This window comes from Larus michahellis, chromosome 2, assembly GCF_964199755.1.
Source record: "Larus michahellis chromosome 2, bLarMic1.1, whole genome shotgun sequence".
In the NCBI taxonomy this organism is placed as follows: Eukaryota; Metazoa; Chordata; class Aves; order Charadriiformes; family Laridae; genus Larus; species Larus michahellis.
The window spans coordinates 39,963,220-39,978,073 of record NC_133897.1 but is presented as its reverse complement, the minus strand read 5'-3'; the positions used below and the strand labels follow the sequence as shown (position 1 = coordinate 39,978,073).

Below are 14,854 nucleotides of genomic sequence, written 5' to 3'. Positions count from 1 at the left end.
TTAAAACCCCAACTCACTCAGCCTGCCTTCATAGCAGAGGTGCTCCAGCCCTCTGATCATCTTTGTAGCCCTCCTCTGGACTCGCTCCAACACGTCCATGTCCTTCTTATGTTGGGCACTCCAGGTGGGGTCTCATGAGAGCGGAGTAGAGGGGCAGAATCACCTCCCTCGACCTGCTGGCCATGCTCTTTTTATGCAGCCCAGGATACAGTTGGCCACCTGGGCTGCAAGTGCACATTGTCAGCTCATGTCCAGCTTCTCATCCACCAGTACCCCCAAGTCCTTCTCCTCAGGGCTGCTCTTAATCCATTCATCCCCCCATCCCCGTGTATTTCAGCCTGTATTGATACCAGGGATTGCCCCGACCCAGGTCCAGGACCTTGCACTTGGCCTTGTTGAACCTCATGAGATTCACATGGGCCCACTTCTCGAGCTTGTCCGGGTCCCTCTGGATGGCATCCTTGGTGCCACTCAGCTTGGTGTTGTCTGCAAACTTGCTGAGGGTGCACTCGATCCCCCTGTCTATGTCAGTGATGAAGATATCAAACAGTACTGATCCCAGTACGGACCCCTGAGGGACACCACTTGTCACCGATTTCCATCTGGACAATGAGCGTTGACCGCCACACTCTGGATGTCCAACCAATTCCTCATCCCCCAACTGCACCCATCAAATCTATGTCTCTCCAATTTAGAGTGAAGGATTTTGTGGGGGACCATGTCAAAGGCCTTACAGAAGTCCAGATAGATGACATCTGTAGCTCTTCCCTTGTCCACTGATGTAGTCTCTTCATTATAGAAGGCCACTAAGACTTGTACTAGAGAAAGACATCTCCGTTTATGACATTATATCACAGATGTTACTTACTGGGGGAAGAAAGTGTCCAATTACAATGATTTGCATCTTGGGGCATTTTTCTGGATTAAGTGGAAGTGTGCTGTTTGAGTCCAAAATTGTGTCTTAGAGCAAACTCAGAATGGAAATTTTTTCAAAATATACTTTAGTGATTTTAATTGATCAAAAATAGTAGATCCTATATATCCAAGACATATGTCATACTGTACTTTAAAGATACTGTAAATTGAAGGAAATTGTGAGAAATCCAACAGTTCAGTATTACAAAATTTTGCCATGTTTCCAACTTTTTCTCTTTTAATCTTTTTTTTCTGTGAAACTAATATTAAAATCTGGTATTAATCTTACTGAAGTAAATATGTGATGATATGAACATTTTTATTGATTTTTACTGTGGGCTAACTATCATTGTTCCATTCATAAGTTCTTAGAAATTTCTCAGTGTACTGGCTCTTCAAACACAATTACAGCTCGTTTTTATAGTGATGATAGATTCTTTTCCATTTTTTTGAAATACTGACTTATAAAACATCTCTAAAGAACAGAAATAATAGTAGATTGTTTCCACATCATGTGGAATGCCTTTCAGCTTTTGTTCTCTCACGCTTATTTTCCTGATTTTTTAGTTTTCCCTCATTTGGTCTTCAGCAGCTTGGAGCTTTGTTATGAATTAATTCCTTGGTCCATCTGCTTAGTCAATGTGCATATCTTAGTTTTTTAATGTTGGGATTCATTTAGATGGGGGGGTGTCAAACACTATAGAAATGCTTTTCTTTCTAATGCTGAGAAATGGAAAAGACAATTGAATTCAGTGATGCTGGCTGTGATTAAGCATTGCTTTCCTGCCTGTGAAGACTTTGGACTTATGATGTTTCAAGTTCTGAAACTTTTAAAAGTAGGAGATCATGCATTTTTTGTTAAACAGTGGAAATCTGAATCTAAAGTACTATTTTATAAGTAAATATTAATAACTTTTATTTACCGAATTGAGAGACAAGACAATTTAGATGTAAAATGTAAAAAAGCAAATAAAATGTTTAATTAATTATGCTTTCTCTCAATTCATGATGCTACATATTTGTGGAAAGATCTAGTTTTATATTATTTCTATGCTTCATAATGCAGTGCCTTTCTGATGGAAGATTTATGCTACACATTGTTCAATTGTACTGCGTTTGTTTTCATTGCCGCAGGACACTGCCTCTGTAATATGGTAAATAATGAGTGCTACATAATGTAAACATGGATATCCTTGTTCAGATAGGCTGCTAACACAAAGCTGAGTTATCCAGCCCCCGCTGTTGCTCCTGACCTCGATCACACCACCTTTCATGGACTCTTGTCATCTATTGTCTTTCATGGCTCCAGCCTCTTTTATTCCTTCTGCTTTTGAGCTTGCTTCCTTAGCGGTTCGTTTAATGATTAGGCTTGGATCCTTTCTCCTCTTTGCCCTTTCCATCCTTCATTCATACCCATTACTGATTCCTGGCCCCCACGCAATTTCAAACTTCTGTGTTTATATGTGGGTTTTAAATCCACCTCTCTACTTTTAGTAATCTTTCTTCTTGTCCAGTCTCCCACATCTCATTCTTTTGTTATTTATTCTGTAAACACAAAACTTACACCAAATTGCTCAATGCTTTTACTTGAAACTTCATGTTGTGTTGGCAGCATCACCATATTTGTCCTTGTCAGCAAAAGGTCAGCAAAACTGTGACAACAGTTTTGGCTTTTCACTGGTTTGGGCCCTGGACATGTAGGATGTTTTTAAAAACAAACGAATGCAACGCAGGTGTGGATTAACAATACAAAGCTCTAATTTTGAAGCACCTGGGATACAGATATTAATGAGCAGCAAAGCGTTGTTCCCAAAGGAGTGTCACTAAGGATTTGGGCTCAGCTCAGTGCATGTAGGACAGGAGTGGCACAAAAGAGTATCCTGTCATTTTCAGTTGACAGATCCAATCTCATTCCGTAAATCTGGAACTATGAATCATTGCTATTTTCTTAAAGAACTGAGGAGGAACGGAGGAGCTAGGAGGCTGGAGAAGGACCTGACGTAGCTTAAAGAGTCTGCAGAGCTTTCGGAGCATTGCCTGGGATTTCCCTGACACAGGGAAGACCACCACAGCTCCAGCTCTGATGTGTTTGCCAGCCTCCGGCCCAGACTTCTGCCAACACCATATACCAGCGTATTGAAATGCATCCTTGGAGGACAACACTATAGGTATAGAAGGCGGGAGTCTTCAGCAGTGACACAACTGCACTGCTCTTTCTGTCCGATAAGGTTTTCTCAGCTCTGTGTCTTTTACCTAAAAGAAGGTACTGGAAAGGGAATGAAACTTCCAGTCTTTTTGTAAAGAAGAGCTTTCTATTACCTGCAGTGGCCATGGGATCAAGATGAAGATGGCTTCCCTCCTACCCTAACTCTTTCTGTGAGCTGCAACAGATTCCTGTAAATGTTCTTGAGTGCTTTCCAAAGCATTTGCAGGTTCAAAGATGTATGTAACTCCGTCAGCCACAGAGGCCGATGGTTTCTTCTAGGGGCCAGTAGTAGCCTGAGTCCATTGGTACACCAGGGCGGTAGAAGTCCCGCAGCAGCACAGTATTGCTGGAGGCCACCTGGCAGCAGTGCAAAGCTTGGGCTGGCCTCACCTCCACAGCTAATATGATTGTCAGCCTCTAGGTCTGTGTGCGAAATTGTGTTTGCAGGTCACAGGATTTTGTTTTGAGAGCATAAGTCAGCAGCTCATGAGAGATTATTTAGGGAATTTTCTCTCTTAACTTTTCTCTTTTGATGTTGCAGGAAATATTCAGGAAGTCATATTACAAGAACATTTGGAAAAAGAAGATGAAATTCTGGTTTCCTTGGCTGGTTTGAAACAGGTATAATTATTGCTCAACTTAACCTTCTTGTATCCTTCGGTGCTATTAATCCTTTCTTTTTGTATACTGCTGTTTTGTGGTCTTGTAGCTCTTTTACTAATACCAATGCATCAAGCATTGCAGCATATTTTTATTTAGAAATTTAAAACTCAGCTATAAAGAGTTCAAATGACTTGCATGGTACTTGTTCCCTGAAAAGTTCTGGATGCCTTGAACCAGAACTGAGGCAGTGCGACACCAAGTTCTGGACTTAAGCCACACCATCGTTTTTCTTAATGCAAAATGTACACGGTAGGCAATAATCATGCCTATGTCCCTGTTACTTAAATGTGATGGCACTTGAATGTCATTGAATTAGAAGAAAAAATACTACATACATAAAATGAGAATGCTGCTGAGCATCTGTAACTCTGATTATACTGTCCTCTGCTCCCTCATTTTTATGAGGAACAACGTGACATATGTTAAACCTGTAACAAGGCAGGGGATAATCTTAATAGTTTCATTCTCTTTAGATTTCTTGGATAATTCATTTCTAGACCCTGATAGAACCACATTTCACTGATATTTATATCTTTAACCAATACAGGTATGAATATTGACTTCCTTCCTGTCTCTTCAAAGCAAATATTTTGGGGAAATGGTGTATGAAAGCATGCTGCCCGAAGCTTTAGAAAATTTAGAATTCCTCCAAATTATTAATCTAGATTCTTTCCCCTCCCATTCAACAACAGATTAAAGATATCCTGAAAGGTTCTCTGCGTTTCAACCAGAGCCAGCTGGAAGCTGAAGAAAATGAGCAAATCACGATAGCCGATGATCATTACTGTTCCAACAGTCAGAACAAGGGGACGGGTGATGTCCTAAAGGGACCTGTTATAACAAAGCAACAGTTCATCTCAGGACAACAGGTAAGACAAAAATATCTCAAACGGGTCATTGGTGGAATTAGTCTGATACGTTTTGAAGACTTCCTTTAGCATGTCCAGACATCACCTGGGAACAGCATTGCTGATGCGTATGGAGCCATGGTTAAAAGTCTCTCTCTAACTACTGTCCTATTCCCATCAATTATTTTTATTGTAGCCTTACACTCTACACACAGATATTTAAATTGAAGTGTTATGCGATGTTTGGGGGGGTTGTTCTTTCAGTTTGTTGAATCACCAGATCACAGATTAGTTTCCTACAAAAAGGTGTAAAAACTGGAAGTAAATGTTCCCATATCAAATGTTCCGATATGAATATTCTCATTGTCCTTGTCCTCTAGAATCCCATTATGTAAGGGCTGATTATCTGCACTGCAGTGTATCCATGGCCAGTGCCAAATAGGAAAGAGTGAAGAGGTTGCTTTTACCTTCTACTCCATTGTATTGACTTTCTCCTTGAATCAGTAAACATACAAAGCCTGCAGTCACAGGACAAATTCGCAAACAGAAAGGGGTATTTTCCTTTCGCGTTAAAAGGTCCCTTTCTGTCTAAGACTCACTCTGACTCAAATGTGATCTTAAAACCAGTATTTTTGTATAGGCACATTTCTACATAATTTTCAATATTGGACTTCTAAAGTTAAGTCTGCCGCCCTGATACTGATACACTCGTAAATCCAGGGGCAGTACTGTCACCTCAGAGCCTAACTGAGTCTCCAATCAGTTCACACTTGACAAGTTTACTTAGCAACTAGAGGAAATATTTCTTCGTTTTCAAATAACGACACAGGGTTGTTTTGATTTATTACACACAATCCCCCTGAGTTAGAACGCTCTATGTTAAAAATCATGTTTTAATTTTATTTCAGTATTAGAAGCAATACTGAGATTTATTTTATTTTTTTTTTGCTTAGTAATGGCCGGTTCAAAGAGCAAAGCTTTGCTAGAAAGTTTTCATTGCTTGTTTAGCTGTTGTCATTACATTTTTGCCATAATAAAGCCATAGGTTAAAGTGATGTAGCACATTGAAGTGTTCCTAGAATGACCTATTTTTGCCCTCTATTTCCTAGCATTTTCTACAAAGTACCTTTTACTTTCTTGCCAAAATGGTAAATAATAATTTTTGGTGATTTTTACTTAGATTTATTATAGAAACTGGAAGGTAGACTGCTGTATAAGATAACAATGTGCTGTAGAGCGTGTGCAGGCCCTACTCGTGCTGGAGAAGCCCTTACGCAGATGCTGGTGTAAACCGTGTGTCAGCGAGCAGAGGCGCTGGGGCGTCGCATTGTCAGCATTGGGAGTGAAGCAGGTGGAGTCTGCTCTGCGCAGGTTTCTTTCCAGTGGAAATTTGCAGAATGATGTGTAATGAGTGTACATCCAGCCACAGGAGCTGAGAGGTATCCCACAATTTCCGTGTACTCCATGAGGCTGCTGGTAAGCCAGCTACGAGCAACCTTGAGTAGATGTTGTACAAGCTGAGCTCCTGCGTAGCGTTAACGAGGCTTCAGCACTGCATGGTCTACATTTGGAGATGCAGGACATTCATCTGGATTAGCCTCCTCTCCTCTTATCTTCTGGAAGTTCTGGTTATGATAATGAGCAGCAGCCCCCACAACAAAGAAAAATAAAAGATTGCGGTTAGAAATGACAGTCCAGTATGTTGATGGTCTGTGCTGTTTCCAAGCCCGTCGTCTTTAATCATGGTGTCTAAAATCAAACAAAAAGAGGAGAGCTTTGGACCCCCTTTAATAAAACAGGGGAAAATAAATTTGCTGAATTTAGTGGGCTGTGACATTCGACTGTTAATTGATGGGGTCAATTGTTGGCCCAAACTGGGCCACAGCCCAGGCTTTTAGCTCTGCTGAAGAAAATGGGCTGCACTGATGCCCTGGGTCAAGCCGGGAGTACTGACTGAGAGCTGCAGAGGGATTAAAAATTCCAACCACTTCTAGACCATATAATGCATTTCTTGCTAAATAAATTTTACTCTATTTACATTTTCTGTGACTTTGGTAGTGCATATAATTGTGTTTGATGTGACTTATACTGTAGAGATGCTTCTCTGGTGGAATTATAGGGATATTTCTAGGACAGCTGGAAAAGTTACAGGTGTAGCTATCATGTAATTGAGATTAAAATCTGGTCTTTTGTGCTTGGTTGTTATATAAGTATAAATTATTTATCATCTTTACTTTTTTTAAAAGTTCTCTTCCTCTTTTTTGCCTCAAAATCCCTTTCTGGAAAGTGAGGATAAGGATACAGCCCTTCTTTGGAAAGGAAAGCTGCAAAATTAAAAATGCAAAAAAAAAAATAAGATAAAGGCTCAAAAAAGTAGAGCATTTTTGGAATGTTTGGCTTTGGTAGCAGCGTGCCGTTGACAAACAGAAGGCTTCTGTTGCTAAATAATGAATGATAATTAACACATTATCTTGCCTTTATGTCTGTTCAAAGAAGGAGGCAAAATGAGCTGCTGTTCTTCTAAGCTTTCTTGAATTGTATCCTTACAGTTAGTTTTAACTCATTCACAGTATGAAGGCAATTGAAAGAAGCCTGGTTCTAGTAGCCGATATTCATCGGGAAAAAAATGTTTGGAGAAGCCATATGGCAACGGGCGTAAGGTTGTTAACTTTCAAAGCTACTGGAAGTATAATTCTGTCGTTTTTCATTTATTCGGTAGTGGCAGCAGATGGGAGAAAGCATGGTTCACGTCAGCATGAGTTTCCTGAAACAGAAACAGGCAGAAGAAGAAGGGAGGAGGTATTTTACCTCTGGAACTATCAGTACCGAAATACCAGTGTATGCCAGGGATAGGCAAACATTTACGGGAGGCCCTTTTATAGCACCTGAGAGTCAATGTCTATGCTTTGCTGCTTCTCTGATGTTTCAGTGACCTAGGGGTCTCTTTAACTGAACCAAAAAGTGTGGGTAGAATGAAAAGTAGTGTTGCAAAGCACAACACGTAACGACAAGAAACTGGGGTGAGTAGTTTCCTTTACTTTCCCTTTATTAAAGGGCAGGATGCCTTTTTTAACTGTGCAAGAGCCCATTTTTGGAAGCAGAATTTGGGAAATTGCAACGCCAGCACGAATTGTTTATGACAGAGGGCCCTTGCTGGGGCTCACTGCCAAAAGGAAGACACCCCATTAGCATCCTTGGGTGTACCAGAGAGGAAAATACTGATCTTGCTGGGTGAGTGTGTCACTAGGTAACGTCTGTGTCGCCCTACGCAAGGTGGAGACATCTTGGATGTGAGGGCTGCGAGGACTGAAATAGCATGATCTTGATAGCTTGGAATAATAAATCGTATAATTCTGCAAAATGAGTCTGTACTGCATTCCCTGAGAGCTTTTAAATAGGAGTGTGAAGAGAAGGCAGGTGAATTATGTAACGGTGGTTGTTTAAAGGACCGTCTATTTCTGTTGTCCAGGGCGGGGGCAGAAAGTGTTGAAATTTTGAACATGGCATTTAGAGCTCCCAAAAAAAGCCTCACCTGGCCCTGTCTTGTGGCTGCACTGGGTGCCTACAAAATCAGGCAACTACAAACGCGTTGGTGGAGCAGAGCCACGGTTGTGCGCTGCCGGTGTCCTCGGCCCCCTGGAGCTGGCAGCCGGCTGACTGACAGCTCACGAAGACAGCATTTCAGACAGACCAGATGAAAGCAGAAGGCTAATTAATAACAAATGGTGTCTCAGCTCAGAAGGGCTTAAAGAGTGAAGTATCCCTCCTTGTAGGATAGGTCTGTTTGCTTTTAACTTCGTGGAAAGTGCTTGAAGCTGTTGACATTTGAACTACCCTGGTTCTGCGCGGATCGGGAGGACTGAGATCAATTCTGATAGCACTCAGCACAGGATAGTTGTTGGTATTTCTAAAAGCAATCGTCCTGTTTTGGTATGAATTTTATTAAGTCATCTGAGGAAAACGAATTAGTATCAAAAAATAATAGATGTAAATTTCTATCAGTTTGACAACTGTGTTACACTGGGGCCTGTAAAAGTGGGACCAATGCTCTGGACTTAAGGTATTTCCATTTGAATGTGATAGTATTAAAATGGGTTAATTTCAAAACAGAATACTATATATTATCATACTAGATAATATATTATTATACCTAGGTGCTATCTCGATAACACACAAAAGATTATAAATAATAAATAAGAATGTTTTAAACATTTACTGTAAAGGAGAGATATTTGAATCCTCATTCACATACATTTTGGAAGGAAACAGGACACAATTCTGTACTTGAACATATTTTCACATTCAGCTGATGTTTATCTTGTTGTGACTTTTAACAATTTGGAACTACTTAAATAACACCCAAAGACTTCCAGCTCCCTCATTTCACATTACAGTCATTCTTAATCACTGGTGGGTTTTGCTCCCTGAGCTACTCTACAGTTCCCTTTCAAGAGAGTTCTGCTCTATAAGCAGTAATCAGAGCAATGGAAAATTGTTTTCAGCTGTAATAATAAATTCAGCAAAATAAGTTTTGCTGGAGGCCATGGATACCGTAACTCCAAGTTGTGGCTTGCTGATGCTTGTGATGACCTCCATGCTCCAATTTTATATACTGTGCTGAGGGTCTAACTTTTATCTCATTCAGATTCTTCCCGTTGTTCTTTTTTGTTACTGCCTTCTTTTTTTCTCTGATACCTACAGTCTCTCTTTTACCCCAAAGTGAATTTACATTTTTTTGTTTGGTGAAAGAGTCACAGCTGAAGGGCTTGTAGTTGACACACATGTCGACATACACATTTCCCCAGCTGCCCTTCTACTTCTCCTTTCTCTCAGTCTCGCATTAATGTAATCAAATATATTGGTTTCAATATCACACCACTTCAGGATGCTTGTCGCCACAGGCTGCTTGGCAGGTTGCATTATTACGCTGAAAAAATTTGTGTGACAGCAACTAAGAAAGCAGTCGTGTTCTTGTCAGAGGAACGTAGCGCTAGATAGGAGTTGAATGCATCTCTTGCAGAAAAAAACAGTGTTGCCCAGTTGGGTTGCAACCAAGCTAATAGGCTGCCAGTTGTCAACAAGTGAGAAATCCCACTCTGCTGTATATGGCAGTCTTCCCTTCTAATTACATATAGCTCTGACTGTTGAAAAGCTGGATTTCTCCTGAATATGGCTAATTGGAATATGAGATTGCCAGTTCATAGAGTTTTCTGGTATACTGACATGTAGTCTTGATCCACTACCTGAGTGCTCAGGAGCACACATTTCCCAAGGTCTAACCAGACAGAAGCGGGATTCCTGGACCTTGCTTTCTCGTAGAGTTAGAAAATAGTCGACACTAAGCCTAGAAGCCCTGGGAGCCCTGATCTGCCGAACTTGAACTGGTGCACACTAAACCAGGTCTATGTACAGCTCGGATTCCACAGGTCAGGGTTTTACTAGGAAAATTTGTATCAAACCATTCTTCTGGCAAGCTCCAAAATGCCATTGTCCATACAAACCAGCAAAAAAATTCCTCAACACTGCTTCATTAATTACTACAGAAAACTAACAGCAGTGAGAATATAATTACTGACAGTCTTCACAACTGTAATGTGTGTTGGATGCCTGGCTGCTGTGACCACTGCACAGGTGCATAATGATGATGAAACATGTATGACTGCTATACCAAATAATGTATTTTTAGCATGTTAGGTTTTATGCTTTTCTAAATAACAAATAAATTATTTCATCCAAATATAGTACCCACTTTACTTTTCACTTCTTGATTTGGACATTACTACTTTTGGATAATGATTATTCCTTTTTTCCCATTCCTATATCACCGACGTGCACGATGAACCTCAGTGGTAGAACTGGTACTAACTTTAAGTCCTTTCTGTGCCGTTGTCTCACAGACCACAACTGAGTCGAGCACTAATGAGAGCAAGAGTGCTGATGACTATATTATGGTTTCCAAAGAAGAGGAAGGAAGCAGAAGTGCTGTCCCGGAGCCAACGCAGTCCCTTCAGGCACACAAGGAGGCAGCGGTGAAGCCAGAAGCTCCATCTCGTTCTTCTTTGATATTCTCTGACCCACTGATGGGCTCCATTTCAGCCTCCTCCAGCAACCTGAGCTCCAGCCCTGATGATGACAGCAGTAATAATAGCAAAGATTCTGACTTTGCTATTGTCAGCCCACTGGACATCTAAACAAACAGGTTGGGAGAGGTTGGGAGGTCAATGGTTACAACTCAGCTCAAATTCCTATGATTCTACAGGCTGGATAGTTCTTTGGATTAGGACAGAAAACAGATAAAGGTAACCCATTTCAGCTGCCAAAAGCCTAAATTAAAAATAATAATTAAAAAAAACCCCAAAACCCACAAATTTGCAACTTTTCAAAAATAATAGCCAACTTTTAATAACTGCCTTAAATAAAAACCCGGTAAAAACCAGTTCTAATATACAGTTATTCTTAGTTATAGAGTTATCTTACTTAGGAGCTTTGTTACTATAGAACTGTTGCTTTCCCAAAATATAGAATAGTATGTGCTAGGTACCATAATGGATTAGGAAATGTGTAGATACTTGGCATCAGACCTGAAGCAGCAAAGACAAGCTAGATTTAGTGTCGTCCTTTTGCAAAATATGCTCGACTGGGTTTTCTGAGTAGGAAAGGGTACTGTTTCTTCAGAGACAGTGATTAGAGAAGTGAGGAATGTATATCAGAAAGATTAAAAGCATCATCCTGGCAGTAAGCTTGTTCTCAGTTGAGGAATCCTAGTTTCTCCGTTTTCATCCAGCAGTAGCCTGAGGTGTGTTCAAGGCAGAGGTTTGTGTAGCTGTTCCTCAGCGCTGTCTTACAGGAGAATGTGTGACAAATTCCTTGAGAACGGGGACCTATACAACGGAGCCTTATTTCCCTTTGCCTACCTTTTTTCCCTTTGAGAGTTCCCAGTTCACCTCTTTCCCTCTTTATATCTGTCAATTTTTACTCCCCCTGGCATGAATTATTTTTTATTTTACTGAGACTACCACGGTTAAAACAGTAGGTGCAAGGGAAATGACAGTATTTCATAGTGTAGACCTGAGCCAGTTGAACTAAAACTAGCTTGAGTATGATAACTTACCAGGGAAGGGTGCAAAGTGAAATGAAATGTTCGTAATTAAAAGCACTTTATGTCTCATTACTATTATCTTCTGTAGACTCTGTTTACATATATTCCTATACAATTTCCGCATTTCTAGTCAAGAAAAATGTAATGGTGCAGCAGCGTTAACCAACAGAAAGGTACTAAATAACTCTAGAACTTGTTCTTCTGTGGAAAAGTGTATTTCTTTCCCATCAAGTACATAGTACATCTAATAACAGTTTTTTCAAGTAAGTAAGGGGAGACTTTTTTGTACTCTCTGATCCCTTTAAATTCTGTTGGAATTCACAAGAAGAAACCAGTGGTGAGCGGATCCCTGCTCTTGCAGGGCCTACAAGAGCTAGCTTGAGGAAGGAATGCTAGAAAGTCACTCTATAACAGCAGCAAAAGAAAAATTGCATTATTTACTTTTAAGATACATTATACCATGCAACGACTTCATAATTGCATGGCAAAGCTTGTGTTTGTATGGAGTTAAGAAATGGTAGTTATTTGCTGCTTAGTCTGTAATTGTAAATGGAGTTAAGTACCGTATTCCAAAGATGAGGTGCCATGTAGTTTGCTGGTCTTAGATTTTACAAGGTCTGTGTCAGTGACTGAATTGAAGAGATAATTGTCATGTAATTACATGGTAGCTGCCATATCGTTACATGTTCAAAAGCCGCCGTGTAGTTCTTCTGAGATTGTTCGTGCCTTGTAAAATGATAAAACGCTAGAATGTTACGAGCAGGCATAGCATCACACCTCTCTGCGACAGAGTGATCCAAACAGTCGGATGACTGTTCAGCTGAAAGATCTTAAATGCGTAACATTTCGGGGAGGTGTTTATTTTGGTTTAATTTTAAGCTTCATAGAAAATCACTTTGGAATTCAGCATGCATGCCTGTTTTCAGGTTTATTTGATTTCCCTGAGTTTGCATGAACGCCAGGGGATTAGGTGGCTGTTGACTTATTTAGGTCTTTCAAGCTTTTCTAGCCTTAACACATTCAGCAAGGCTTGTGCCACACCACCAACAAAGGGGAATCTGTTCAAGAAGTACCTATGGAAAGAGGAAAGAAATATTCTGGGGACAAAGAGAAAAGTTTTATATCCTGTGATACGTAAGCCTCCAAAGATTCCAGTACTTTGGCAGGGGAAAATGTTTTTACTTCTTTTTTTTATTTTTTTTAAGCATCAGTCTTTTGATTTCTGTTCTGGTTGGTTGTTTCAGGGATCACATTGCTATTTTCTTGAGCAGTCTCGTTGCCAATGGAAGAGTGTGATTTGTACAGTTCTTTTATTTTTGTAAGTTAGTTGTCTCTTTAATATTGCATATTTTAAAACAGTGCTAAAAGTATATGAAGATTTTGGGAGTTTCTAGCAAGTTTTCACTAGTCAGTGAATACCGATGAGCTGAATGCCTATCGTGCCGTGGGATATGATAAAAATCTTCAGAAGCAGAGAGATGATTATACAAATAACATCAGAGGAAATTCCAGTAAATTAATTTGCTTTGGTTATACCGTGTCCTTCCACATCTCAAATGTGTTGTCTCTGATACTTCATCATAGTGCAGAGATAGTTAAAATCTTGTATGTTCATTAAATCAGAAACTTGTATGTTAAACAAAACGTCAAGTCATCACCCTGTCTTGCCTTATGTTAAGAATATACCGAGAAAGAAATTGTCATTTAAAATACAAGATTATTCTTTTTCCCCGAAGATGACCTGCTCCTAATGTTCATGGATAACAATAATCAGATAAAAAAATTATATGCATTGCAAATTACTGATGAAAACTAATATGGGATTAAGATATGTATCTGAGACTGTTGTAGTCTTATCTCACATCTGTAATTTATGACTCTTCAAAGTCTCTTGCATGTCATGTCAGTTTATGTACTACAGAAAGGCAGTATCGTATTTTGACTGGGTATTCATTTAGTCGTGGAACTTTGTATCTTTACTCTGGAAGAACATCTAGCCCGCTTTATTAAAGAAAGAATTAACAAATTTTCTGGGCTGTGCTTGTGCTGTTTTCTCAAAAAGAAGGGAAAGCTTTTTGACTAGAATACTGGAAGTATGATTTCTGAGAACAAAGGTGATTAAAAACTTTAATAAAAACTATCCCATTATCTATATAAGCACAAAGATTATTAACATTTTAATCAAATTTCATATATATATGATCCAGGGAATAAAACTGCTTGTCATTTCTCTCATTCAAACAACACGGAACATTTCCTATTTTACCATATTTATTGTATCTGAAAATAACAAACCAAAATTTAACGCAGTATAACTTTTCTGCAATTTCATGAAACGTGGTGTAGTTACACCATTGTGTCTCGGTCCCAGTCCCAGTATCTGTACAGGATTTTTCTGAATCTCTGTACTTTATTTCACATTCTTAAATGTTTCCTGTGATTCTCCAGTATGTTCTCCTCATTAGGTGGCACTGAGGCAGCTATTTAAAAGATTAAATTTCAGATTTAAGGTGTACCTGTGCCTGGCAGTTACAATGTCATCTGTTCAAATACGGGCACAGCAATCCTAACGTGAACGGATTTCCAAGTTCTGGGTGTCAGCCCTTAGATAATACTTTCGATTTTGTGCTGCATGTGTTGGTCTTGAGTGAATGTCTGTAATGGTTTATTAGACTTATTAAAGGTGCAATTTCATAAAATAAACTTCATTTGGCTACGGAATAGTAATTACACTGTCTCATAATCTGTGCTGTTCTTTTAAGAGTGGTTATATACAGTCAGTCTCTGCATTAGTGTTTCCTGTGTCACCGAATCTGCTAGCCTCCCACTTCAGTAGCTAGCTAAATTTAGAGATCAAAAGAGCATGAAAGAAGGTCATCAGAGAATCAGCAACCTGAAACATGCACACAGGCAACCTGTTTGCCTGCTGCTCACAATGTATTTAACCACTAAAATGGTGAGGGAGGTTTTAGATATGTGAGAGGATCCTGCAAGAGGCGAAGTGCATAACCCTAGAAACAGACGACGAGCCGGAAGGGATGCAGCATGAGACTCTCTCAAGCCACAGATTCTTTAGGACAGGAACCATCTTTTTTTTTGCTGAGTTTGTACAGAGCTTGTAGC

At 39.8% G+C, this 14,854-nt stretch overlaps 1 protein-coding gene across 7 annotated transcripts in view; it reads left to right on the top strand.

Annotated features, from left to right (window-relative positions):
• Positions 1–13,760, top strand: part of TBC1D5 (TBC1 domain family member 5) — a 320,349-nt gene extending 306,589 nt beyond the window's left edge. For all 7 annotated transcript variants that reach the window (XM_074574990.1, XM_074574989.1, XM_074574987.1 and 4 more), the window contains 3 exons: positions 3,663–3,742; positions 4,477–4,653; positions 10,530–13,760. In XM_074574990.1, coding sequence (XP_074431091.1) covers positions 3,663–3,742; positions 4,477–4,653; positions 10,530–10,823 — 551 coding nt within the window. In that variant the 3' untranslated portion in view covers positions 10,824–13,760. The remainder of the gene's footprint in view (positions 1–3,662; positions 3,743–4,476; positions 4,654–10,529) is intronic.
• The last annotated feature ends 1,094 nt before the right edge of the window (positions 13,761–14,854 follow it).